Below are 27,640 nucleotides of genomic sequence, written 5' to 3'. Positions count from 1 at the left end.
GCCAATCTGATAAAACCTTCTCTTTGCAAGACAGGTCTGTCTTAATTTACTTTTTGACTTTTGACTCATGGTCAACAAAATGAAACAAAACCATCCTGAGAATTAAATGGTTGATACTAGGATGCAGTACCTAATTAGTAAAAAAATAAACTTCAGTTCAAAATCTTAAGACAAAATTTGATAGGCATACAATTCACAGTTGCGTTCTTTTCTCACAGGTCAGACATCAGAAGTTCTTTGGCTGTTTACATCCTGTTCTTGGGTTTCCATTTCATGCAGTTATCTAGATTTGAATTTCATGCCAATTGCAGACACTATCCCTCTTGAGAGCTAAAAAAACACACAGTTTATTATTTGTTTCAAAGCTGCTGCAGTTTTTCAGAGGGATTTATTGTGCAGATCTTGTCAAAGCAATACTGTTTACTTACCATTTGTATACAGGAGTACAACAGCACAGTGTGGTTGGGATTACAGGGCAAACATTGTGTTAAGTTAGGTAAGCCCAGTGATGTAGATATGGTGTAATTCACAAAGCTTTTAGAAAAACAAGATTTATTAATCCAACAGTGTTTCAAGGCTCAGCCTGTAAATAATTACTATTTTTACATTGCAGATTTCAAAGAATTTTTGATCAGGATGCAAACCAAGAGACCATTTTTGAAAACATTGCCAAACCAGTTGCTGAGAGGTAGGATTTCCCATATTTTGTTTGGCGGGTTAGTGGTTTTTCATCTTGTCTTCAATTTTCAGATAATTGTGGTAATGTGCTTCAGTGTATCAATTATATACTTAGGCTTCAGGGCATGTAATGTAATGGTGACAGCATTAATAACTTCTATTCATATAGCTGTTTGTTTTAGATTTGGATTCTGAGCCTCAAAACAAACCAGTGGGATAGACAGAATAGCTACTGTTACTCCCATTTTAAAAGATAAGTAAACTGAGTATCACAGAGATTAAGTGACATTGCTCACGGTTACATGGCTAGTGGCAGCAGAGTCCTAGATGGCTTTCTAGCTATTAAGTTCAGTGCTTCTTCCTCAGTACTGTACTTTAAACATACATTTAGATGGACAAAGGATAAGGTATGGCTGCTCCTGGGAGGCCCATTGATGATTGGCCCTGCTCTACCTCAGTGTCATTTCAAAGCTTGGCCTCAGTTTCTAAGTTCCTTTGCTTTAATATAGCCAGTTAGCGCCATGCTTCTGACTAGTACCAAACTCACATGTGAACACCAAATAAATCAGAATGGCAGTTTATTAATATGTATTGGCAAAGTTTCCTTGGGACTAGACACTCAAGCCTTTGATAAGCACATTATCTTCTTGTGGGAAATCTATGTGGGAAACTACTACTAATAAGATTGCTTTCTGATCATGATTATTTTTTATCATTTCTGATCATCATCATGAGTTATTTGGATGATTTTGATGACCTAATAATAATCCCAAGATATATTCATCTTTACAGTCAGAATGAAAACATGTATATGCTAAATAAACCCAATTTTCAAGTCTACTAATCATTATCCTGTTTTTAATGGACCTTCCTAGAAACACAGTCCCACATTTTATCTCTCAAACTCCTGTTTTATGAATCCTACTTGACCAAGTCCTTCTGTTTTGATACAGATGTCCTTCATTAGATAAATCACAAACTTGTAGGCTTACACTATTTTAATTAAAATCACAATCTAGTATCACTGCTTTAGATTAAATTCAATTCTCTTTGATTGGATGTCAAGCATTTCTAAAATGTCCTTATTTTAGCAGTGATTTGGTTATGTCATTTTTCAGATAACTGGTCTCTTGCGTTGTATTTTGAAACTTCCTAAATTCATTCAGGGAGGGACCCTTAGTCCCTGTTTCACGGATGCCTGGGTCTTCCTCCCATTACAGACTCTCCCATCTTGATCCCACTTCCTTCTCCAGTGACTGCCCTTTTCTTCACTTTACAGAAAATGTATTTGAAATGGTTGACTGTATTCACTACTTCAGTTTCTCTCTTGAACCCTCTTCTTACCAGGCATTGGTCTCCACCACCCCACTGAAATTACTTCCATCGAAGTCAGCTATAACTTCTCTTTGCTTAATGTAATAATGGTCATTTCTTGGGCCTTATATCATTTTATAATGTCCACTTTTTTGACACAGTTGATCACTCTGTGTTCCTCCAAATGCTTTCTTTGCTCATCACACTCTTGGTTTCCCAGTTCTCTCACTAGACATTCCCTCTCAGCTCATCTAAGTAACTTTAATTGTATATAGTGACCAAATAGCCTCTGCACTTGCTGTTCCCTCTGCCTGAAATTCTCTTTCTTGAGAAATTTGCATCTTTGCTTCCTCATAATGTGAAGCCTCTGCTCACATGCCACTTTCTCGTTAACGCCTTCCTGCACTACCCTGTTAAAAATTGCACCTCCATTACCTTGCCCTGTTTTACTTAATTTTTTTTACACTTACTACATAGTTTGATTATCTATTAATTTTTGTGTCTGTCTGCCTCCATGAAGGCATGGATGTTGTTTTGTTCATTGACTTAACAAAGATACCCAAACTCTATGAAAAAGATTTCAGGGCCAGGCACAGTGGCTCACGCCTATAATCCCAGCACTTTGGGAGGCCAAGGTGAGAGGACTGCCTGAATCCACGGGTTCGAGACCAGCCTGGGCAACTTGGTGAGACTTTATCTCTACAATAAATAAAACAAAAAAAATTAGCTGGGCGTGGTGATGCATGCCGGTAGTTACAGCTACTTGGAAGGCTGAAGCTTAAGGGTCACCTGAACCCAGCAGGTTGAGGCTGTGGTGGCCATGAGCATGCCACTGTACTCCAGCCTGGGCGATAGAGTGAGATTCCAACTCAAAAAAAAAAAAGTTCAGAAACGATATGCAAAAACCTTTCTATCCAAGTGGCTCAAATTGGTTTTATCTTTTATTAATAGGAAATATTCCTCTTTGTCCTTTTTATTACTTTTTTCTTATATCCTATCCTTTTTTCTCTGAAATTACTTTTGCTATTTTTTTGTTCTGTTAGCCTTTATCTGATTTGTCTTTCTCCATCTCTTAGTTCAACTGCCTTGTGACATTTTGTTTGGACTTCAGGAAATGACCCATTAGGGTAGGCAGTGAGGCAAGGACTCCTAGGAATTCCTGCTGGGGGGACAGAGTTATGTATGTGGGTGGGACGGAAGAGCAGCATCTTTCCCTCAGCTATCTCTACCTAATGTAGCCCCAGTCTTCTTCCCCCAGCCCTTCTGAGCTCCGAGTTCAAGGGCTTAGGCAAGAGGATTGCCTGAGCCCAAGGTTTCAAAACCAGCCTGGGTGACATGGCAAGACCTCATCTCTACAAGAAATAAAAAAAATTAGCTAGGTGTGGTGGCATGCACCTGTGGGCACAGCTACTTGGAGGGCTGAGGTGGAAGGATTACCTGAACCTACCAGGTCAAGGCTGTGTTTGCTGTGATTGTGTCACTGCACTCCAGCCTGGGCAATGGTGTGAAACTCCGACTCAAAAAAATTATAATAAACTAATTTTCAAAACAAATAAATAAAGTATGGACCTAGTAAATAAAATATAGCTGCTTTTATCTTTTTAGCCAAACTCAGAGTCCCTGATCTTTAAGAGTTACATTAAACTGTTTATATTTATTAGGATTACAATAAAAAATATTTGGAGCAATTTCTCCTATCTTATTTTTTCCATGTATTATACTTTTTTTTTATTTCTTGCTTTTTGTTGGTTTGACTGTGCTCTTTATTGTTGTTTTGCTGCTTCTGTTTTCTCCCATTGTACTTCAGCACCTCTAGTTAAAATTCAAATATTTAAACACTTGTATTTTTCTCAATATCTAAAATTTCTATCTTTCTCTGCCTCTCTTTCTTTCTCTCGTCTTTCTAGTCAGGAACTTTAGCATACTTTTACTCTGTCTCTCCTATTCCCCCGTAACTTCCAGTGTAGAAATAAATTGATATTTCCTTCTGAATTGTTAGTAATCATTTTTATCATCAACATTTATTTAAATTTATCTCCAAGTTATACCTATTTCTTTGCTCCTCACTGATTCTTGTACTCGTGTTTCTTTCTTGGATGCCTCTTTGGAAATCATCCTCTAATAACTTTTTAGAGAGAGTTCAAGACTGGGGAACTTTTAGAAGCATTTTATGTTCTTTCACAGCTAAATGGCATTTGACTGACTGTAGAATTCTAGGTTTAAAGTTATTTTCGCAGGACTATGAAGACATTGTTTCACTGTCTCTTTGCATGCAAGGTTGTTGAAAAAATGTCAATGCCAATCTGACTCTTATTACTTTTAGAAACATCTGTTTCATTTTCTAGATATTTTCAGGATTTTTTTGTTGTTTTTCTTTGCTTTAATGAAATTTCATATCAATGAGTCTAGGTATGAATATTTTTCATGTATTCTTATCTCTCATTCAGTTAGTTTAGTCTGAAAACTCTTATATTCAAGTTCAAGGATTGTCATATTGATAACTTATTTGACAATTAGAAAAATAATTTCCTTATCTTTGACATGTCTATCCTTTCTTTCTGGAACTTCCAGTTTCTCTGAAAGAATTTGTCAGCTCAAACTTCCAACACAGTAATTTTTTTTTCAATCATATGCATTCTGCTTTGTCACCTACCTCTAATTTTTTTTAATAATTTATTTTATATTTCTAGGAAATGAAAAAGTCTATTCTTGCTTATGAATGGGATGTCAACTCTTTCCCTCCAAAGATAATTATCATCTGCTTTTGAATGCAAGAATGGAAAGAAGTTTAAAGCTTTTTTTCTGTCCATTTTTTATGTGCATGTTCTTCTACTGATGAGTTTGGTGCCTGACATTCCTGGTTCAGATTTTCCTCAGATATTGGGTGGTTCTCAGGGGTAGGCTCCTCTCTGTCATTTTGAGAGTGCTGTTGTCTGTTTGAGCATTCTGGTTCTGCTCACTGTGGCCCACCCTCATGTCTGTGGGGAAGGGATGGCATGTACTGTGGACATAATGTGCTTATCTATGTACAGTGCCCTCCTTCTGCCATGGTGTTAAGGGTCTGGTCACTGTCACTAATCCAAGTTGTTACTCTGCAGAAATGTGTACTGCAGCAGTGAATAGACAGATGGACCACATGCACATTTTTCTTTGATTCATCTCCAAAGGACAGGATTGTTAAGCAAGTGAACTTATTAAATTAAGAGTCTGGGAAGGAACTCACTCTTTTCATTTAATTTAAATATATTGGTGCTGCGGAGGAACGGCTGTTGGCCTTTGGGGGGTTCAGGCCATTGACTGGTCGGGGCTCTGGTGTTCTGCGTCTCCCTGCCGAGGTGTTGCCTCGGGAAGAGGAAGCCATGGCACTCCGGGTCACCAGGAACACGAAAATCAATGCTGAAAATAAGGTGCAGGTCAATATGGGAGGTGCAAATGTGTGCCCATGGCGGCTGCTGCAGCCTCCAAGCCAGGGCTGAGGCCAAGAACAGCTTTTGGAGACATTGGCAACAAAGTCAGTGAACAGCCACCGGCCAAAATGCCTCTGAAGAAGGAAGTAAAAACTTCAGCTACTGGAAAAGTTATTGCTAAAAAACTACCAAAGCCTCTGGAGAAGCTGCCAGTGCTGATGCCGGTGCCCGAGCCTGAGCCAGAACCTGAGCCTGTTAAAGAAGAAAAGCTTTCATCTGAGCCTATTCTGGTTGATACTTCTTCTCCAAACCCAATGGAAACATCTGGATGTGCCCCTGCAGAAGAGTATCTGTGTCAGGTTTTCTCAGATGTAATTCTTGCAGTGAGTGATGTGGATGCAGAAGATGGGGCTGATCCAAACCTTTGCGGTGAGTATGTGAAAGATATTTATGCTTATCTGAGACAGCTTGAGGAAGAGCAATCAGTCAGACCAAAATACCTACTGGGTCAGGAAGTCACTGGAAACATGAGAGCCATCCTAATTGACTGGCTAGTTCAGGTTCAAATGAAATTCAGGTTGCTGCAGGAAACCATGTACATGACTGTTTCCGTTATTGATCGCTTCATGCAGAATAATCGTGTACCCAAGAAGATGCTGCAGCTGGTTGGTATCACTGCCATGTTTATTGCAAGCAAATATGAAGAAATGTATCCTCCAGAAATTGGTGACTTTGCTTTCGTGACTGACAACACTTACACTAAGCACCAAATCAGACAGATGGAAGTGAAGATTCTAAAAGCTTTAAACTTTGGTCTGGGTCGGCCTCTATCCCTACACTTCCTTCGGAGAACATCTAAGATTGGAGAGATTAATGTCGAGCAACATACTTTGACCAAATACATGATGGAGCTGACTATGTTGGACTATGATATGGTGCACTTTCCTCCTTCTCAAATTGCAGTGGGAGTTTTTTGCTTAGCACTGAAAATTCTGGATAATGGTGAATGGACCCGAACTCTACAGCATTACCTGACATACACTGAAGAATCCCTTCTTCCTGTTATGTAGCATCTGGCCAAGAATATAGTCATGGTAAATTGTGGACTTACAAAGTACATGACTATCAAGAACAAGTATGCCACATCTAAGCATGCTAAGATCAGCACTCTAGCACAGCTGAACTCTGCACTAGTTCACGAGTTAGCCAAGGCTGTGACAAAAGTGTAACATGTAAACTTGATTTGAGTATTATATCTGCAAATAAAATTGGCACCATGTACCGTCTGTACATAATAATGTTGCATTAACTCATTTTTAATAAAGTCCCTGGTCCTTTTAATAAATAAATAAATAAATAATATACAATATATTCATGTTTTATGCAAACTGGAATGATATGATTTTCAAATGGTAAAATATAAAGTACGAATAAAGTGTCACATTCACAATATCTGAAGTAATATTTATCTCCATAGATTAAAAAGTAGGTTTTTGTTTTTTGGTTTTTTTAACTTTAAATATGTGGGGTACAATTCAGGATTCGGTATACAAACGTTGATTCTGTAGGTACCCTTGTTGATGAGGTGTGCCCCTCCCTCCCTTGGCAGTTTCCCTCAATTGCCAATCCCACCCCCTCCCTTGGCAGTTTCCCACTACTGCCAATCCCTTTCTTACAGTATTATGATCATTGATCAGGCCTCAGGACGTGTGAATGAGATGCTTCCATATGGGCGATTGCTGTCGACCAGCAATTGCCACCATTCCTCAAGGTTAACTTAGGTTTTATTGCACTGAATTTAGTCTCAAAAACATTCCCACCTCCATACCCTTGCTTATAGTTCTTTCTACCTGGAAGGCCTCTTACCAATCCTTATCTTCTTGGTCTACTCTTCCTCTAAGGCCTGCTCAGGCAGTTTCCCTCAACTGCCAATCCCACCCCGCCTCCCCTGGCAGTTTCCCATTACTGCCAATGCAAAAAGTAGTTTTTAAATAATTATTTAACTTAGCATGAAATGAAAACTATACCATTTTAGATATTAAACAGAAATGCCTACAATCCCTAGTAAAGATTATCCTCAGGATCACATTCTCAACATAAAATCTAACCACTCTGAACAGGCCTTTGAAAGTTATTCTACTGACTTAACACATTGTCACTTAATCCTGGTTATTGTATGCAATTAAATCTAAATGAAATTAATCACATTTTCCCCTAAAATTTTGCAATTCAGGAATTCCACTAATTTAGACTTATCTTTTCCTGCTTATCCCAAATCAGTGATATTATGCTGCATGACTGCATAGGACTGCAAGAATGGAAAGAAGTTGTAAAGCTTTAACTTTGTATTATTGGAACTTAAGTAAAATAATCATAGTGGTTATTTATTATCTGTTACATATCCACTATCAAGTACTTCATCATGCTGCCTCTTCTGAACTCAGGGGTTTTTTTTGTTTGTTTTGAGTTGGAGTCTCACTCTGTCACCCAGACTGGAGTGCAGTGGCCGCTCCCGGCCACCGCAGCCTCACCCTGCTGGGCTCCGGCGATCCTTCCGCCTCAGCCTTCCAAGTAGCCGGAATTACAGGCATGCGCTACCACGCCCGGCTGATTTTTTGATTTATTGTAGAGATGAGGTCTCGCTGCCCAGGAGGGTCTCGAACCCGCGGGCTCAGGCAATCCACTCACCTCAGCCTCTCAAAGGCGCAGGATTACAGGCTGAGCCACCGAGCCCAGCTTAGGGTTTTTTTTTAAATAAATACATCCTGTCTTTATTAGGAACATGTAAAAACTGCCTTTATAATATGATTTTTGCTATTGATTTTAGATGAATTTTATTTTATTTTAGATTCAGTGGGTACAAGTGCATGTTTTCTATATGGACATATTTTGTAGTGGTAGGGATTGGGTTTCAAGTGATCCATTTTCCTGATAGTGAACATTATACCGAATAGGTAACTTCTGATCCCTAACTCTCCTCCCCGCCTCCCTCTTTTTAGTGTCCTCAGTGTCCATTATTTCCACCTTTATGGCCATTTAGCTCCCACATATAAGTGAGAATATGCAGTGTTTGGTTTCTGCTTCTGAGTTAGTTCCCCTTAGGATGATGTTTTCTCCAGTTCCATCCATGTTTGCTGCAAATGGCATGATTTTGTTCTTTCTTTATGTCTGTGTAATATCCCATGGTATACATACACCACATTTTCTTTATCCAATCATTGGTGGGCACTTATGTTGCTTCCATGATTCTGCTATTGTGAATAGAACTGCAATGAATCTACCCAAAGGAAAGAGATTTCTCTTTGAGATTGCTGATCAAATGGTAATTCTATTTTTAGTCCCTTGAGAAATCTCCATACTGTCATTCAAGAAGGTTGAATTAGTTTATAATCCCATCCACAATATATGAGTTTTTACTTTTTTTCTGCAACTATGCCAGCATCTGCTGTTCTTTGGCTTTTTAATAATTAGCCATTCTGACTGGTGTTAGATGATGTCTCATTGTGGTTTTGATTTGCATTTCTCTGACAATTAGTGATGTTGAACATTTTTTCCTATGTTTGTTGGCCGCTGTATGTCTTCTTTTGAGAAGTATCTATTTATGTTCTTTGCCTATTTTTGATGGGGTTGTTTGCTTTTTTCATGTTGAGTTCCTTATAGATTCTGGATATTAGTTCTTTGTCTATGGCTTAAGTTGCAAATATTTTCTCCCATTCTGTTGGTTTTCTGTTCATTCTGTTGGTTACTTATTTTGCTGTGCAGAAGTTTTGTAGTTTAATTAAGCCCCATTTTTTTTTTCTTTTTTTTTGTCACAATTGCTTTTGGGGGTCTTCGTCATAAATTCTTTGCCTAGGCTGATGTCCAGAAGAGTGTTTCCTGGGTTTTCTTCTAGGGTTTTTATAGTTTCAGGTCTTACATTTAAGTCTTCAATCAGATGAAAATTTTTTATAAAGATAAAATATAGTAAGTCCACAAATGCAACCTTTCCATTTATACTAAGGGCATGAAGGTAAAAAGAAAGCTCTCAAGGCTACCCTCTCAGATTTGGAGAAGGAGGTTTTCAAATACTTGGGCACTTGACTCTGGCTGGGTGAGAGGCCAGTGCTTGAAGGAAGGGATTTTCTCACTGGAGGAGCAGTACCACACTCTCAGTGGGATCAGTACTAATGTCCAGCAGGGCTTTCACCTGTTGCTCCTTGGAAAACAGGCTTTGCTGATTATGCTGTGGGTTAAGAAGCACATCCAGAGCCAGGCTCGGTGGCTCAGCCTGTAATCCCACGCCTTTGGGAGGCTGAGGTGAGTGGATTGCCTGAGCCCACAGGTTCGAGACCCGCCTAGGCAGCGAGACCTCATCTCTACAATAAATCAAAAAATCAGCCGGGCGTGGTAGCGCATGCCTGTAATTCCAGCTACTCGAAAGGCTGAGATGGAAAGATCGCCAGAGCCCAGCAGGTCGAGGCTGCGGTGGCCGGGAGCAGCCACTGCACTCCAGTCTGGGCGACAGAGTGAGACTCCAACTCAAAAAAGAAAAAAAAAAAAAAAGAAGCACATCCAGTCCTGCTAGCCCAGAGAAGCAACCCTGCACTTCCAATACAAGGAGGTCAGAATGGGGAAGAAAGGGTCCACAAAAAAGTATTAAAAACCTTACTAGTCATTCACCTCTGGGTATTTATGCTTTTACTGTGTGTGGCTCAAAATTATTTGGCATCAAGACAACATCAAACAATCCCTGTGACTATTTCACTATGTGACTCTGGATCAGACATATCACTTCTAAATCAGTTGTCCTCTCTTGAGAAAGGGGAGGTACTAATAATACCAAGTTTACAAGATGGTAGAGAGGATGAAAAGAAACAATGCAAGTGAATATACTTTATGAACTTCAATACCCTATCCAATGTAAGGGATGAAAAACTAGAAATCTTTATTTTCTTTGTCACTTTAAAAATAGGTTCAGTAACTTCTAGTTTCAGACCAAAATGGAGTAGGCACGTCTCTCTACTCCCCTCACTAAGTACAACTAAAAACTCTAGACATTATGTAAAAAGATAATAAGAAGACTGAATAGTGAAGAGAAAAAAGGTAGACTAGCTAGGGACTTCAGGGCCTGAGGAATAACACAGTGGTGAGTTCCCTTGTCTTTTTTCCCTTCATATAGCTCAGATTGGATGCTGGAGAAATTGGCAATCCAGAAACACCAATGAGGTCAAACAAAAGCTTCAAGAAGTACCTACTTTCTCTAGCGAGATGGCCAGGAAACTGACAGCCTCATAAGATAGAAAGCTTTTAGATACTAGCTGCCTACTCCATCCAAATACATGGAAAAACCCATGACCCCACCCCTATGGGTTTTAAAGGGAAAGCAACTTAAAGGGAACAAGGCTTCTATACTTCATTCAAACTGGAAAATGCCAACACCAGTAGATCTCTGCGGTGAAGGAACAGTTCTGAATTTTGATTGCTATGGTGGTTGCGCAACCCTACATAGGTGAGAAAATGGCATAGAAGGGTATATACACATTGTATCAATGTCAGTTTCCTGGTTTTCATAATGTACTGCAGTTATGCAAGATGTAACCATTGGGGGGAACTGGGTAAAGGGTACACAGAATGACTCTTACTCTCTTTATAACTTCCTGTAAATTTATAATTATTTCAAAGTAAAACATTAAGAAATATCCCTAGATATGAAAATGTTAGTGCTACTTGTTCTGTAATGTTCTATTCAATAAATTATTTAATCTAAATTGTTCTTTTTGGTTTTTTTGGGGATTTGTTTGTTTGTTTTTTTGAGTTGGAGTCTCACTCTGTCGCCCAGACTGGAGTGCAGTGGCCGCTTCCGGCCACCGCAGCCTCGACCTGCTGGACTCTGGCGATCCTTCCGCCTCAGCCTTCCAAGTAGCCGGAATTACAGGCATGCGCTACCACGCCCGGCTGATTTTTTTTTTTTTGATTTATTGTAGAGATGAGGTCTCGCTGCCCAGGTGGGTCTCGAACCTGCGGGTTCAGGCAATCCACTCACCTCAGCCTCCCAAAGGCACGGGATTACAGGTTGAGCCACCGAGCCCGGCTAATCTAAATTGTTACACTAAACCCCCGTTCCCACCATGGGTCTCAATAAAGCTAATCTCATTTGAAATTCACAAAAATATGCCTACCAGTGATATTGTATATATATATCTATTGAGTTGGAGTCTCACTCTGTCATCCAGACTGGAGTGCAGTGGCACACTCCCGGCCACCGCAGCCTCAACCTGCTGGGCTCCAGCGAGCCTTCCGCCTCAACCTTCCAAGTAGCTGGAGCTATAAGCATGCGCTACCGCGCCCGGCTAATTTTTTTGATTTATTGTAGAGATGAAGTCTCGCCAAGTTGCCCGGGCAGGTCTCGAACCCTCGGGCTCAGGCAATCCACTCACCTCAGTCTCCCAAAGTGCGGGATTACAGGCTGAGCCATCGAGCCTGGCTGACATTATATTTTTCTAAGTTGGCATTCAATCAGAAAACACTGGCCACCCTGAATTATACAAAAACCTATGGCTTCCACAATTTGTTCAACTTCTGACCACAATGACACTTCATCAGATGGGTTGTTTATAAACATATACCTGTATTTGACTTTACTTCCTGCTACACAGAGTTTTCTGATAACATCACATTTCTGGATTTTGCAATATTACTGTTATTCTTCAGTTTAAACTTTTAAGTGTAACAGTTTTTAAATTATATTTTCAGCTAAGATAACTTTATGATTAAAAAACAATAACACTAGCATATCATCTTAAAATCATGTGATTATACAAGATGATAACATTGAGATGCCCATCTAGGTTCTAAAAAGGAAAGGGATAATCTTGTTGTCATTCCACCCTTAATGAATCTGGAGAAAACAACAGTTGATCTAGCAAACATAGATAGTATTAAAGATGTACACTTCAAATATGGATTTCATTTAAAGATGTGTGGTACAATTCAGGGCTTGGTATAGAAATGTTATTATGCAGGTACCCTTGTTGATGAAGTGTGCCCCCATTTTCCCAGGCAGATTCCCACTACTGCCAATCATGACTGCCCACCCACCCACAGTTTCCTGCTACTGTTAATCCTTTTCTTGTAGTGTTACGATAGTTGTTCAAGGTTCATTTATGAGTGAGAACATGTGATACTCAGTTCTCTTGTTTCTGTGATACATCATTTAGTATTATACTCTAAGTCTGTCCAGGTTGCTGTGAAGTTCATGGTTTTGTTCTTCTTTATGGCTGCATATTATTCCATCATGTATATGTACCATATTTTTTTATCCAGTTCTCTTTTGATGGGCAGCACGGTTGGTTCAATGTTTTTGTTACTGTGAACAAAGCTGCAATAAACATACATGTGCAGGTATCATTTTTCATAGAGCGATTGAGTTCTTCTGGGTATATTCTAGTAAGGGGATTGCAGGGTCGTATGGAAGGTCGATTTTTAGATCTTTTGGGAATCATCACACTGTTTTGCACAGAGGCTGTACTAGTTTACACTCCCACCAATAGTGTAGAAGTATTCCCTTTTTGCCACATCTTCTTCAGCATCTGTTGTTTTTTGAGTTATTGATGATGGTCATCCTGACTGGAGTTAGGTGGTATCTCAGTGTAGTTTTAATTTGCATTTCTTTGATGACTAGTGAGGCTGAGAATTTTTTCATATATCTGTTGGCTGCTCATATGTCTTCTTTTTGAGAACTGTCTATTCATATCTTTTGCCCGCTTTGTAATGGGGCTGTTTGTTTTCTTCTCTTCAGCATTTTTGAGTTCCTTGTAGATCCTAGATGTTAGGCCTTTGTCATATATACAGTTGGCAAATATTTTTTCCCAGTCTATGGGCTGTCTCCCTGCTCTCTTGATGGTTTCTTTGACTTTGCAGAAGCTTGTCAGTTTGATGAGGTCCCACTTGTCTATCATATCTCCTACGGAATGGGCACTTGGGGTTTTGATCAGGAATTGGTTGCCAGTTCCAATTTCCATTAGGGTATCTCCTGCATTTTCTAAGGTTCTTTTACATTTGGGTCTTTGATCCATTTAGAGTTGATTTTTGTTTATGGGAATAGGTAGGGGTATTGTTTTAATCTTCTGCATGTGGTCAGCCAGTTTTTCCAGCACCATATACTGAATAGGTTCTCCCCTCCCCAGTGGTTGATGGTGGAGGCATTGTGAAAGATGAGTTGGTTGAGAAATTGAGGTTTTGCTTCTGTAATCTCTGTTCTGTTCCGTTGGTCTAAATGCCTGTTCTTGTACCAATACCAGGCTGTTTTGATTATAGTAACTTTATAATACAGTTTAAAGTCTAGGATTATGATACCTCCCACTTTGTTTTTTTGTTTTTGTTTTGCTGAGGATTGTTTTGGCTATTCATGGTTGTTTATGCTTCCATATGAATTCCTGTATTTTCCTTTCCAGGACTGAGAAGAATGCTGCTGGTAATTTAATGGGTATTGCAGTAAATCTGTAGATTGCCTTGAGTAGGATGGATATCTTAACAATATTAACTCTTCCAATCCATGAACATGGAATATTTTCCCATTTATTTATTCATCTTTGATTTCTTTGAGCAGTGTTTTGTAGTTTTCATTGTAAAGGTCTTTCACATCTCACGTTAGGAAGATGCCAAGGTATTTGATTTTTTTTCTGGCTATTATGAATGGGATTATGCTTTTTATTTGGGTTTCTGTTTGTTTATTGTTGGTGTATAGAAATGTGACTGTCTTTTACACATTGATTTTATACCATGAGACTTCACCAAAGTCCTTTATTGGTGCAAGGAGTTTCTTGACAGATTCTCTTGGGTTTTCAAGGTGTAGTATCATGTCATCTGCAAAGAGGGATAACTTGACTTCCCTATATGGATACCTCTGATCTCCTCTTGTCTGATTTTTCTAGCTAGGACTTCCAAAACTATGTTGAAAAGGAAGGATGAGAGTGGGCACCCTTGTCTTGTTCTGGTTTTCATGGGAAATGGTTCCAATTTTTGTCTGTTTAGCAGTATGCTGGCTGTGAGTTTCTTGTAGATGGTTCTTACTATTTTGAGGTATGTTCCATCTATGCCTAGATGTTCGAGTGTTTTTATTAAGAAGGGATGCTGGATTTGATCAAAAGCTTTTTCCATGTCTCGTGATATAATCGTGTGTTTTTTCTTTACATCTGTTGATGTATTTAATTATGTTTATGGTATTACAAGTGTTGAACCAGCCTTGCAGCCTGGGGATGAAGTCTAGTTAGTCGTGGTGGATGATTTTTGAGATGTGTTGTTGAATCCTATTTGCTAGGATCTTGTTGAAAATTTTAGCATCTATGTTCATCAAGGATATTGGCCTTTAGTTCTCTTTCTTTGTTGGATCGTTACCTGATTTGGGTATCAATGTGATGTTAGCTTCCTAAAATGATTTGAGGAGAGTGCCTTCTTTCTCAATTGGCTGGAATACTTTCAATAGGATTGGTATCAGTTTTTCCTTGTATGTTTTGTAGAATTCTGCTGGAAAGCCTATCTGGTCCAGGGCTTTTTTTTTTTTTTTTTTTTGCAGGTAGTTTTCTTACAACTTAGTCAATTTCCTGAATGTTATTGGTCTACATAGGGTCTCAATTTCTTCTTATTTCAACTCAGGGAGGTTGTGTAATATCAGAAAGTCCTCCATTTCCTTTAGATTTTCAAGTTTGTTTCCATATAATTGCACATAGTAGTCTCTGATAATCTTTTGTATTTCTTTGGGGTCAGTTGTGACTTGATCTTTTGCATTTCTGATTGTGTTTATTTGTGCTTTTTCTCTCTTTTTCTTGGTAAGTCTAGCTAAAGGACCATCAATATTGTTTATCCTTTCAAAGAACCATCTTTTTGTTGCATTGATTTTTTTGTATTATTTATTTTTCTTCTATATCCTGAATTTGGGCTTTTATTTTGGTGATCTGGATTCTTCTGCTGAAATTAGGGTTTTGGTGGTCTTGCATTTCCAACTCCCTTAGATGATTTGTTAGGCTATTCATTTGTGATCTTTTCATTTTCTTCATGTGTGTTTGTAGAGATGTGAATTCCCCTCTTAGTATTGCTTTCATGGCATCCCAGAGGTTTTGGTATGATGTTTCTTCATTTTTATTTATTTCCAGGTATCTTTTAATCTCTGTTTTGATTTTCATGTTGACCCAGGAGTTGCTTAGCATCATGCTGCTTAGTGTCCATATCTTTGTGGGTTTTAGGGGGACTTTGTTGGTGTTGATATTTATTTTTATTCCACTGTGATCTGAGACAGTGCATGGTAGGATTTCATCTTGTGAAATTTGTTTATGTTTGATTTATGGCCAAGGATATAGTTGATCTTAGAGTACATTCCATGTGGTAATGAGTAGAATGTATAATCCATGGTTATTGATTGGAATGTTCTGTAGGTATCAATTAAGTCTATTTGGTCAAGTGTTATATTGAGGTTCTAGATCTCCTTGCTGGTTTTTTTGTCTTGATGATATGTCTAAGGTTGTGAGTGGGGTATTTAAGTACCAGCTATGATAGTTTTGGAGTCAATATCTTTTTAAAATTTACCTAGAAGCTGCTTTTTGAAAGTTGGTTCTCCTGCATTGGGTGCATATATGTTTAGGGTGGATATTTCTTGTTGACAGATTGAACTTTTTATCAGTATGTAGTGACCTTCTATATCTTTATTAATTTTTGATAGCTTAAAGGGTATTTTGTCTGATATTAAAATTGTAACTCCTGCTTTCTTTTGTGTTCCATTTGCCTCAAATTTTGTTTCCCATCTTCTTACCTTGAGTCTGTGAGTGTCCTTTCTGGTGAGATGAGTCTCTTAGAGACAATATATTGTTGTCTTATGATATTTTATCCATTTTGTCATTCTATGTCTTTTCAGTGGTGCATTTAGTCCATTCACATTCAGGCTTATTATTGAAATGTGAGAGTTTATCCCTGTCATGCAGTTCTTATAGAATTTGTTGTTGTTGCTGCTATTTGTTTGTTGTCTTTCTTTTGATATTTATGTTGATATATATATGTGTGTTTTTCAATCTTTTTCCTGCATTCTTGTAAAGGGTGTTGTCATTCTTTTTTTCCTTTCTTCTGTGCTTAATACTTTCTTAAGTGTTTCTTGTAGAGCTGGTCTGGAGGCAGTGTATGCTCTTAGGTATTGAATGTTTGGGAAAGATTTTAATTCTCCATCACTGATGAAGCTTAGCTTTGCTGGGTAGGTAATTTTTGGTTGAAATTGTTTATCTTTGAGAACTTTGAAGATTGGGCTCCAAGCTCTCCTAGCCTGAAGTGTTTCTGTAGATAAGTCTGCTGCTATTCTAATTGGTCTTCCCTTGTAGGTAGTCTGACCTTTTTCTCTTGCTGCCTTTAGGATTTTTTTCTTTTATGCCTACTTTGTACAGGTGAATTACTATGTGTGTAGGAGTTGATCTACTCATTTGTTGTCTTGCAAGGGTTCTCTGAATCTCTTGTGTTTGAATGGTCATGACACTGTGATGAGATGAGGGATGTTTTCTTGGATAATATCATGGAATGTTTGTTCCAGGGTGGTCTCTGTCTCTTTCTGCCTCAGGAAGTCCAATTTTCTTAGGCTTGGCCTCTTGAAATAATTGCTCATCTCTTGAAGGTTTTGCTCTGTCTTTTTAAGCTTCTTTCTATGCTTTTGGCAGTTTGGGTTAGTTCCATATTTTGGTCCTCAAGTTCTGAGATTCTTTCTTCTGCTCAGCTTATTCTGCTCTCCATACTAATAAGTTTGTTATTTATTTCATTCACTATATCCTTTATTGCTGTTATCTCAGTTATCAACTCCTCCATTCTTTCCTCTTGTCTCTCCTTGATTCTATTTATCCTCTCTATTAATGTCTTGATATCTGGGTTTGAAGTTTGAGATCAGTCATTCTGGGGGCTCTTCATTGTTTGCATCCAAAATCTGTATTCTCAGTGGTTGACCTCCCAGGGACCTTCTTTTGACTTTTTTTCATTTGTATAGATTTTCCTCCCTCCTTTTTTGTAACCTCTTCTTTAATTCTGTTATTCAGAGATGGGGGAAGCTTTTACTTCTGTTTCTTCAATCTTCTATTCTTCCTTATGTGGGTCCTCTGGTTCTGTTCAATTCTGATGTTGGACTATGGGTACTTTTTGCAGTTTTGAGATTTAATTGAGGGGGGAACTGTGATTCAGAAAGTATCTGCAGATACCAGTATCCACTGACAGGTGTGTGGGCCTCCTGGAACCCACTTTGCCCTGCCTTACAATCTGTCCATGCAGTAGGGATATAGGTTTGCCCCCTAAAAGCAAAATAAGGTAAGAAAAAGAAAAAGAATGGAAAAAGGAAGAAGGGAGGGTGGGAGGAAGGTGGAGAGAGAGAATAAGAGGGAAAACAGACAGGTGTACCAACTAACAAATGAAAACAGACTCAAAGGCAGAAAAGATAAAGAAAACTAAAACATACAAACACACAAACTGACAGAGACCCCCCCTTATTGATGTACTCTCTCTCAAAAATCTCATACACAAACAGAAAGTCTAAATCCAAGTAATAAAATAACAGAAACAAAGCAAGTAAGAAAAACGTAATCAAAAACAAAGAAAGAGAGAGAATAAGAAAAAAGAAACAAACAAACAAAAAAGAGCAAAACAAACAAAAAAACCAAAACTCACTCTAAGGTGGTTCCTGTAAGTCCAACTTCCTTTCAGCTCTGATCTCCAGTCCCCCCCCTCAGTGCAGGCTGATAGGGTTTCTCTCATCATGGATCAGATGCCCCAGGCCACTGGAGGGTGGATCAGATCTGGACTCACCCAGCTTGCTGCCTGTCTAGTCTCCCACTCAGATCTGATGTGTCTGTGTCTGATCCAGCATGGGGAAGGGGTGTCTGTCTCTTCAAGTTTGATGAGATTACCTCTAGGTTGCAGGTTGGAGGCTGGGTGGAATTGGGAGGGGCAATGCAGGTCTCTGCTTGTTCCCGGGACAGAGAAAATAGCTCTGGCTGGCATGTCTTCACCCCTCACTGGTGGTGGGGCTCCTCTCTATCTCTCCTTGACTGCTCTCTCCATAGATTTTGGGCTGCAGCCACTTTGCTGTCACAAGTGATGGTGTGGGCTGGGCTCCAGGTGATGAGGATGAGCTGAATTTGGCAAGTTTTTCTCAGGAGAGTCCCAAGAACAGCATACAATCCTGTGAGCTTGTGGCTTTAATCTCAGGGTGGTCAGGGTTGCAGTGACCTCTGGAGGAGAGCCCCAGGTGCATGAACCCGTCTTCCCTCAGACGGACTTTCATTCATCCACCAGCACACTCCCACTCACACAGAGAGTCTTTATAGACACTCACTTTAGCAGAGAGTCTCACAGTCTGACCTGTCCCATCACCATCTTGCTGGAAATTTGGGTGTCTCTTCCTAAGAATAATTGATCAATAAATTGCATGATACCATCATTTTTACAATGATAATTACAATGTAAAGTTATTCATAATTTTTAAATAAAATACCTATAGGGAAAAAATGCCTGAGAGTTGAATGACGCTATTTGATTGTAGGAACTAGGAGTTTTTGTTGTTGTTGTTGTTTGCTTTATAACAGAGCATATGCATGTGATTAAAACTACTGGGCCAGTGGTAAAACAAAAAGCACTACTTGAATTAAAAAGTTCTTTGAGCCAGGCTCAGTAGCTCAGCCTATAATCCCGCGCCTTTGGGAGGCTGAGGTGAGTGGATTGCCTGAGCCCGCGGGTTCAAGACCGCCTGGGCAACTTGGTGAGACCTCATCTCTACAATAAATCAAAATGAGCCAGGCATGGTAGCGCATGCCTGTAGTTCTAGCTACTTGGAAGGCTGAGGCGGAAGGATCACCAGAGCCCAGCAGCTTGAGGCTGCGGTGGCCGGGAGCGGCCACTGCACTCCAGTCTGGGTGACAGTGAGACTCCAACTCAAAAAAAAAAAAAAAAGTTCTTTGGATGTTCCCTAAGATAGTAAAATAGACTGGTGGATCAGAGATGCACTGATACAAGCAATGAGACTTGTTAGTAAGGAGATACATGTTTTAGGCTGGTGCCCCAAGAAGTAGATCTGGAAACTAGGATTCCAGCGATAGTTTATTTGGGAGGTGAACTCAGGAAGCACAAGTAGTGAAGTAGGGATGTGAAAAAGGGAAGGAAAGGAAGCCATTATTGGTTGCTTTAAAGAGCAGATTACCACTGTAAGCAACTGGGACTCATTTCCACTCCTACTCTCTGAGGAACTGCTAGGAACATGCCTCAGAGTTGTCCCACTCAGAAGCAAAGAAGCTGGGATACTTAACCAGCCCTGTCCATCACTGGTTGAGGGCTGCTTCTGGGTTGTTAACACTGTGGCACTTTAAGACCACCTGTACATGAATTAAACCAGCATCTGTAGTCAGATAAAGTGTGTGGGCAGGAGCCACAGAGACTTGCTGTAAGAATCCAACAGCATGAATGAGAACAGGGTGTCCTGAGTAGACAGGAGTGGGTGCTACCAACTGCTGCTGCAACACATCCACATTTCTTCCATTTGTAACCTGACATGTTCTGGGCTTCTCACTTTAGCAACTACCCAGACAACAAAGCAGATTAAAACAAAATTTAAAAGAAAACAAAAACTGATTTTATTTGAATCTACATCTTTATATAAGATTGGATCCTCAAAATATTGTGATATGAGAATGGAGAAGAGAAATTAATCTACATATTGAGTATGAGTCAGAGCTCTCCTCATTTTTTCCCAATAGTCTGAAATTCACATATTCAGTATCATTTTGACCATTAATCCTTGAAGATAGTAGGAAATTCCCCTCATTTGTAAATCATTAAAAATGCCATTTTTTATATTGTTATTCCTCTCAGACCCACCAAGCATGATCCCAACTCAGGGCCCTTGCACTTGCTTCTGCCTCTTTTGCCTCTTCTGCTAGCTGTGCTTCTGGCTTATACCTGCCCACACTTCAGGTCTCTGTTCAAATGTCTTCTCAGTGGGCCTTCCCTGATCACCCAATGTAAAATAACAGTCCCGCTTCACACTTGCTTCTTTCTATGTGCTATTTTTCTTTATAGCTTGTATCACCAGCTATACTATACACAGTACTTTCTGGTTACATTTGTTTATTGTCTTCCTTTGCTCACTCAAATGAAAACTTCATGAACGTCAGGACTCTATCTTTGTTCACTGTTGTATCCCCAGCTCCAAGAACAATGTCAAGTAAGTATGAAATACTCAATGAATGTTTGCTGAGTAAGAGAATGAGCAGGTGGAGGGTTATCCATTAGGAGCTGCTGGCTTCCCTTTCTTGCTAAATGCACAGTGATGGGCTTTATTTCTTATGAAAGTTTTATTTCTGTTTCCTTCCTGCAGTACTTTTAGGATAGAGGCCTTTTCAATGAATCCAAAATAACACTGTATAGATAGTTTCTCTTTTGTCTAGGCCAGTCATTCTCAAAGTGTGGTCTGTGAACCAGCAGCATCAACATTACCTGGAAACTCGTTAGAAATGCAGATTCTTGGGCCTCTCTCAAACCTACTGAATCAAAACAATCTCTTTTTTTCATAAGTCCTCCAGGTGATTCTGAAGCACACTGAAGTTTGAGATTCACTCACCTAGGCATAAATAACTGATCATAGGTTGAGGGATGATGCAGATGGAGACAGAGAACACTCAGGGTATTTGTTGTTAATAATATCTTTTTCAGAGATCTGAGATGTGCTATAAACAGCTTTACAATTCTGAAATTGGTATTTATTTATCGCTTATATCCCACATATTTCTAAAATAAATTAAAGCACCTTATCCTAAAGCCAAGACTGGCTTTATGTACATGAGACCTGTGTAGTAGCTCAGGGCCCCATGCTCAGAAGGGACCTACTGCTGGTTTGATGTGTTATTATTAACATTCACAGGAGGATTCCAAAGTACAAAGAAATCAGAAACAATCTGAACTAAGTTAGGTACTTAACAGATTGTTATTATTTTTCAGGAAGGAGGCTATGACAAAGACCGTGGACTTTGGGGCCATGCAAGCACAGTTCAGATTTCAGCTTTAATAATTATTAGCTGTATTATTAACTTGGGCAAGTTACTTAATCTTTCTTTATCTCAGTTTCTTATCTTTAAATGGAGATGATACTGTAACATTTACCTCATTGTTCATGACAATCAATTAACTGTACATGAAAATCACATGCCCCAGTTCATAGTGTGTACTCAATAAGTATTAGTTATCATGCATTTTTGTCCCTCCATCAATATTCTTATAGAAAAGCATTTTCATTCCAGTTCAGCATTTTACCAGGACACAAATATTTTTTCTTATGGATTTTCTCCATTAACTGTTTTTAGATTTGGTTTCTCCTGAGAGGCACCAGAAAGCATGGAATTTTATCTCAGATCCTTATTTCAGGACTTAAAGATGCATTCACAAATGATCAAAAGATATTTCTAGTTACTATGATTCACCTTAATATCCTCTGAAAGAAAGATGTGCAAAGCAAGCAAATAGAATGCATGGCCTTCTGGAAAATCCTTTCTATACAAATGTATAGTCATTTATTACAACTGGCAAGATTTTTACTATAGCTATTTAAATTTATAATTGACTGGCAAAAACACAATCATACTTAAAATATGTTGTTAAAATTGTTGGAGAAAATACAGCAGTACATTTATCTCATGCTTTATCATTTGCAAATCTAAATATCTTCATTTGAAAGTTCCTTTGCTTGGAGCAGAGCTCTTTTAGCAAAGTTTCTGTAATTTTCAGTGTATTTGAGCCTTTTATGATTGGTCATGTGTTTTTGGTCAGAATTTTTAGTGTACTTCTTGCCAAATAACGGGAACAAATTTAATTATTGTTAATTGATAACACAAAGAATACACTTTATTTTATATAAAGCTTTGCCAATCTGAGAGCACTTTCACATATATGATCTCACTTAATTTTTTATAGTAACCCTATGAGTTAATAGGTATTATTATTACCATTTTGGATGAAAAAACCAGGGCTCTGAGCATTTAACTGGTTGCTGCAGAGTCACACAGTAATTAGGTTATGGGGTAGGATTAAAATAGATCTTCCTTTCATAGTATCTTGATTCTTAAATTGCTTTCTCACACCCAGCATTTATGTATTTCACCAAATTTTACTGAAATTGTCCTTGTTAAATTCACGAATCATGTCACTGAATTAGTGGATGTTTTTCAGTCCTTGTCCTACTTTGCCTTTTACTAGCATTCAATAGTGCTATCTCTTTCCTCCGGCCATGATAACCAGGCAAATTGAGGTATCTTTCTCAGCGGGTGGGAATGGGGGTGAGGTGGAACTGGAAAGTGAAAGGCAACTTTCCCTTTTACTGCTCACCTCCTGAGTCTTCCCTCCTGTGTTCCAAATGTCCATGGCCTCTATATGGTCCTTTGCCTATTGCATCCTTCTCTCATGCTCTGTCAAATTTTCATGACATTTCTTCCTTTTGTTCATAAAATGTCTTCATTTAGTGTAACTAGTCTTGAAAATAACTAGACATATGGAACTTCATTCATCCTTCATTTGGCTAATATTTACCAAGTGCTAGCTATATATCAAGCACTGCAAGTAAGTCTTAACTTTCTTAGAGGAATCTGTGCTATACAAAAGATCCTTGATAAACAAAATTAGTCTAAGACTGCTAGAATTTCAGACCTAATGAATGCACTGAAATGAATAATATTAAGCTGTATGAGAAGATGTGTTAGGCAAGGGTCCAGTTATGTCATCATCATGCCTACCATCCTCACAGCCTGATAAGGGAACATGTCCCCCTCACAGTTTCCAGTGGGAACTATGTGGTGACCCTGGGACACTCTCCTCTGCAGTCATGGCCAAAGGAATCTGAGTCAAGGGCAGCAATGCAAAGGCTCAGCCTGGGGCCAGAAGCATTGCCCAAAAGGAAATGAGCTGGGGCCATAAGAAACTCACTTTTGGCAGTGTGAACTGGGAAAATCTGGACAAATCAGGTTGTTAGCAGGAGCAGAAGCTGAAAGGCTCTAGCGTAGAGAATGAGAGTCTGGAGGGAGCACTGTGGACAAAGGGATGACATTTTGAGTCAGCAGAGGCTACAGGCTGGACAAAGAATAACAAGGAGAAGGGTCCCTGGAAGAGATCTGGAAGCCTGGAGGAAATCCCTGTTTCCATATGCCCTCACATTCCTGCAATTACCTTCCTACTTGTCAGTTTTTGTTCATTACACCAAATGCATCCAATTAAATCAGAGCCACATTTTGTAAGTAGACATGATCTACTTTGTTTATACCAAATGTTGGCCCAAATAAAGACTTATAAATTACTTTTGAGTTCATATCGAATATCCAAAAGCAAAATGATTGTTGTGTAAATGGTAATGCTCGAATCAGAGGACTTTATTGAGCCCAGTCTCTAGAGTGAAATGCAAAACCTGTATTTTTCACCAGTGACTGCAAGTGAAGCATATGATGTTATTTCTCTGCCCAGAACACTTCAGTGGTTCCTCACTTCCATCAGAGATAAAGCCAGCTCCTTATACTGACCTAGCATCAGCTCTGGTTTCTTGGGCCCAGCTCCGTGTGATCCCACACAGCCCTGTGCTAAAAAGGACCGCATGTTTGGATTTTTTCTCAGTCACTGCTGTCTCGAAATTCTGAAAAATTTTGTCTATGAACGTGTTTTGTAAGTGAAGTCCAGTGGGACAACAGAGTATAATCTGAACAGGGAGTGCATGACGCATCAGGATGCACGTGACGTGGTCGTAGTCCAGCAGGAGTTCCTGCACAGGCAGGCTCAGGCTCTGCAGGCAACACCTAAACAGCGTTTGGCCTGCTGCGCATGGGCTTACTTCAGAGCAGTACAAGATCCCAGGGGGACTCCTATGGAGGGCATGCTGGAACTTGGGCACAGATGGACAATACTGACTGCTGTGACATGGGTAGAAGTAGCATCACAGCTTTAGCAGAGCAGAGCTTCTTGTAGGGGCTGTGGCTGTCCCGGAAGTCCCAGGGTCAGTCTCTCTGGCCTGAGCACCCAGACAGAAACTACCAGTGCCCAGCTAGCAAACTTTATCAGTAAAATATTACAGATTTAAAGTGTACATATTGACATTGTAATAAAGCCTATCAGAGAGTTATTAGAATTCTCCAGAGTTTAGAACTTTCAGTTTTGAAAACTGCTGCAACTTTGTAAAACAAATATGCACAGGCTTAGAAATAGAAATTGAATTTAAAGATCATCATATTCAATGGGAAAGAACACCATTTTCATAGGAAACTTCAGATGAATCAATTATTAATGAGGAAGACAATTTTAAAATTAATTTTTCTTATAATCATAGATACAGTGATAGAATACATGAATTTTAAATTATGTACTTACCATGAAGCTTCTTTTAGTTTCTTGTTCAGCCTCCACAAGTTATAGAAAATATCAAAGGAAGCATTAAAATATATTGTATATGTCTACATTTAAAATTAAACTCAAACTTACATGAAACTGATTTACATATAGTTAAATTTTTTTAGAAAAATTATTTTACAAGAATCATCAGCTTAAATATATTAAAACGTAAATATACTAAATTGAAATAATTTATCCGAAATTTATCTTAATGTTGTCACAGCCTGTAAAATACTTTTAGCTCCAGTAATAGTTGCATCAACAGAAAGATTTTTCTCAAGATTAAAAATTACCAAAAATGGTTTGTGATCTTGCATTTACCCAAAGTGACTGACTTTGCTTTCAATTACGTCCATCAAAAGCAAAGTTGCTAAAAATATAAATTTTGATAATCAAATAAATATGTAGAAAAAATACACCAGGAACTTTGATCAATCAAGACATATGAATAAAGTGCTGTTTTTGTAGTCTATAAAATTATAATATTAACAATGGGAATGCAGTCAATTCTGCCAAAAATGCCTGCTTCCATGATATGCTTTGTCCTAGTAAACAAAGGGATCGTTTCCTCATAAATGTCTTTGTTTTTCCTAACATTTTTTCCTTTGCTTACTCTGCTTCAGGTTTAAATAGTCCAGAAACCACTAACTGTTTTCTCTGCCTGGAATGCTCTTTCCCCAAATACTCATATAGCTCACACCATCACCTCCTCAAAGTCTTTGTTCAAATGTCACCTTCTTAATGGGGCCCAATCTGACCACCCAAGTTAAAACTGCAACTCCTCCTAACTATTATGGCACTCTTCACCCCCCGACACCTTACTCTAAAATTTCCTTTTGTTTCCTTCAAAGCCCATATCACCTTCCGATATCATATAATATACTTATGTACTATGTCTATTGTACATTTTCTGTCTCTTCTGCTATAATGTTGGCTTCACAAAGACAGAGATCTTTTTCTGTATTGTTCACTGATGATTCCCAATCACCATAACAGTACCAGTCCATAGTAAATACCTAGTAAATATTTGCAGAATGAAATCTGAAACTAGCCGGGCTCGGTGGTTCAGCCTGTAATCCCGCGCCTTTGGGAGGTTGAGGTGAGTGGATTGCCTGAGCCCGTGGGTTCGAGACCTGCCTGGGCAGCGAGACTTCATCTCTACAATAAATCAAAAAATCAGCCGGGCGTGGTAGCACATGCCTGTAGTTCCAGCTACTTGGAAGGCTGAGGTGGAAGGATCGCTGGAGCCCAGCAGGTCGAGGCTGCGGTGGCCGGGAGCGGCCACTGCACTCCAGTCTGGGCAACCAAATGAGACTCCAACTCAAAAAAAAAAAAGAAATCTGAAACTATTAGATAAACATGCTGTTGCTATATAAGCCAAAATTATTCATATAAGTGCAAGGTGTTTATCCTCATTGAACAATAAGAAAATTAGATTCTAGATTCCTCAAATTGTTTACAGCCACTGCTTTTGTATTTCCATCTATTTTAATTAATGAAAATTCCATTATAGAGCCATGCACTGAATGCATGCTAATTAAATAGTTGTTCATATAATCGTAGCATATTTTGAGCCATAAAAGGCTTTCAGATAAAAACTTTGTTATAAAAGCTAAAACAGCTGAAATAAATAAAACCCCAATGGCTGAATTCTTTATTTGCTTATTAAGGATATTTATCTCTTATGAAACCCTACTTTGCCTCAATCTAAATGATAACAGAAGTGCAGTATATTTTCACTTAGTTTTCGTATTTTCACTTTGAGTTTGGGTGCCTAGTCAATTGTGTCAGGAATTATTCTTACTCATAAATAAAATATTCTTCATTCATAGCTCTGTAGAGATTTAAACGACTATTTAGTAACTTGTGTTCATGCTCAAGCACAAAAATCTTTGACAATCAATATTCCTTTTGGATTTGCAAAGATATAGAGAATGGTATAATGAAACTGGAGACTCAGAAGGGGAAGGCAGAAAGGGGTGGAGGGTCAAAAAATCACCTATTGAGTACAATGTGCACAGGTGGGTGTGGTGGGTACACTTAAAGCTCAGACCAAAACGATCTGTACCCCCTAAAGCTATTGAAATTAAAAAAAAATTTTTCTTTTGCTTATGACTTAACTTTGGTTTACTTTATCATGACAATACCAAATTTTCTTCTCATTGAGATAAAAAAAATTGGTGTTAATATTACAATTAGGAAGTGTCCTTTAAAAAATAAATAACAAGCTTCTCTTGCATGATACTTTTTTAAAAATGTAATTGCTTCTTTAATGGGGAAAATTGTACCAAAAGCTGCCATGCAATCTTTATGTTTCTGAAAGAATGTCTATTAGGAAATATTTCTATCAAGACACCAAAATCTGGATTTCCAAGGAAACCACCAGAAAAATGAAATCTTTAATATCATACCAAAGCTATCTTCTAAATGTTGTTATTATGTAAAAACTTGATTAGTGTCTTTAAAAATAATTAGCAGGTTGAAAATCAAGGCAATAGTAATAGTTTTATGTCTATCTCAGATGAAGGCATTGCTCCAAAGATTTCTTAGTTTCCATGTGATACTAATGTTATGTGAGTACTGTAAGAGTCAAAAATTTAAGGTACTAAGAAGATCTGAAGACAGATACTAAAAAGTTGTTGATTCTGTATTTCCCAATCTGTTGTATCCTTAATATGCCAGTGATCTTGTTGGGTCACATGAAAAAATGGCCAGTCTAATGTTAGTCTCCAGATCTTTCTCAATGATAAGAGATAGAAAAGAAAAAAAGAAAAAAGAAAAAGAAAATTTATTGGCTTATGTAAATAACGAGGAAGTTTAGAAATGTGTTGCCTGCGGTC

At 38.6% G+C, this 27,640-nt stretch overlaps 1 protein-coding gene and 1 pseudogene across 2 annotated transcripts in view; both read left to right on the top strand.

The window, feature by feature from the left end:
- LOC110595170 (kinesin-like protein KIF6) overlaps nucleotides 1-27,640 on the top strand; it is a gene marked incomplete at its 3' end in the record, with an annotated part of 94,874 nt that overhangs the window by 8,440 nt on the left and 58,794 nt on the right. The window contains exon 3 of the mRNA XM_021709845.1: nucleotides 614-688. Coding sequence (XP_021565520.1) covers nucleotides 614-688 — 75 coding nt within the window. The remainder of the gene's footprint in view (nucleotides 1-613; nucleotides 689-27,640) is intronic.
- On the top strand, nucleotides 5,352-6,628 carry LOC103254784 (annotated as a pseudogene). The gene has a single exon (XR_002481644.1). The product of XR_002481644.1 is annotated as a G2/mitotic-specific cyclin-B1 pseudogene (transcript).

The sequence above is a fragment of the Carlito syrichta genome, unplaced genomic scaffold (genome assembly GCF_000164805.1).
Source record: "Carlito syrichta isolate Samal-C Ts95f unplaced genomic scaffold, Tarsius_syrichta-2.0.1 Scaffold287502, whole genome shotgun sequence".
NCBI classification, from domain to species: domain Eukaryota; kingdom Metazoa; phylum Chordata; class Mammalia; order Primates; family Tarsiidae; genus Carlito; species Carlito syrichta.
Note: the sequence above shows the minus strand (reverse complement) of the source record. Positions and strands in the feature narration are given on the sequence as shown.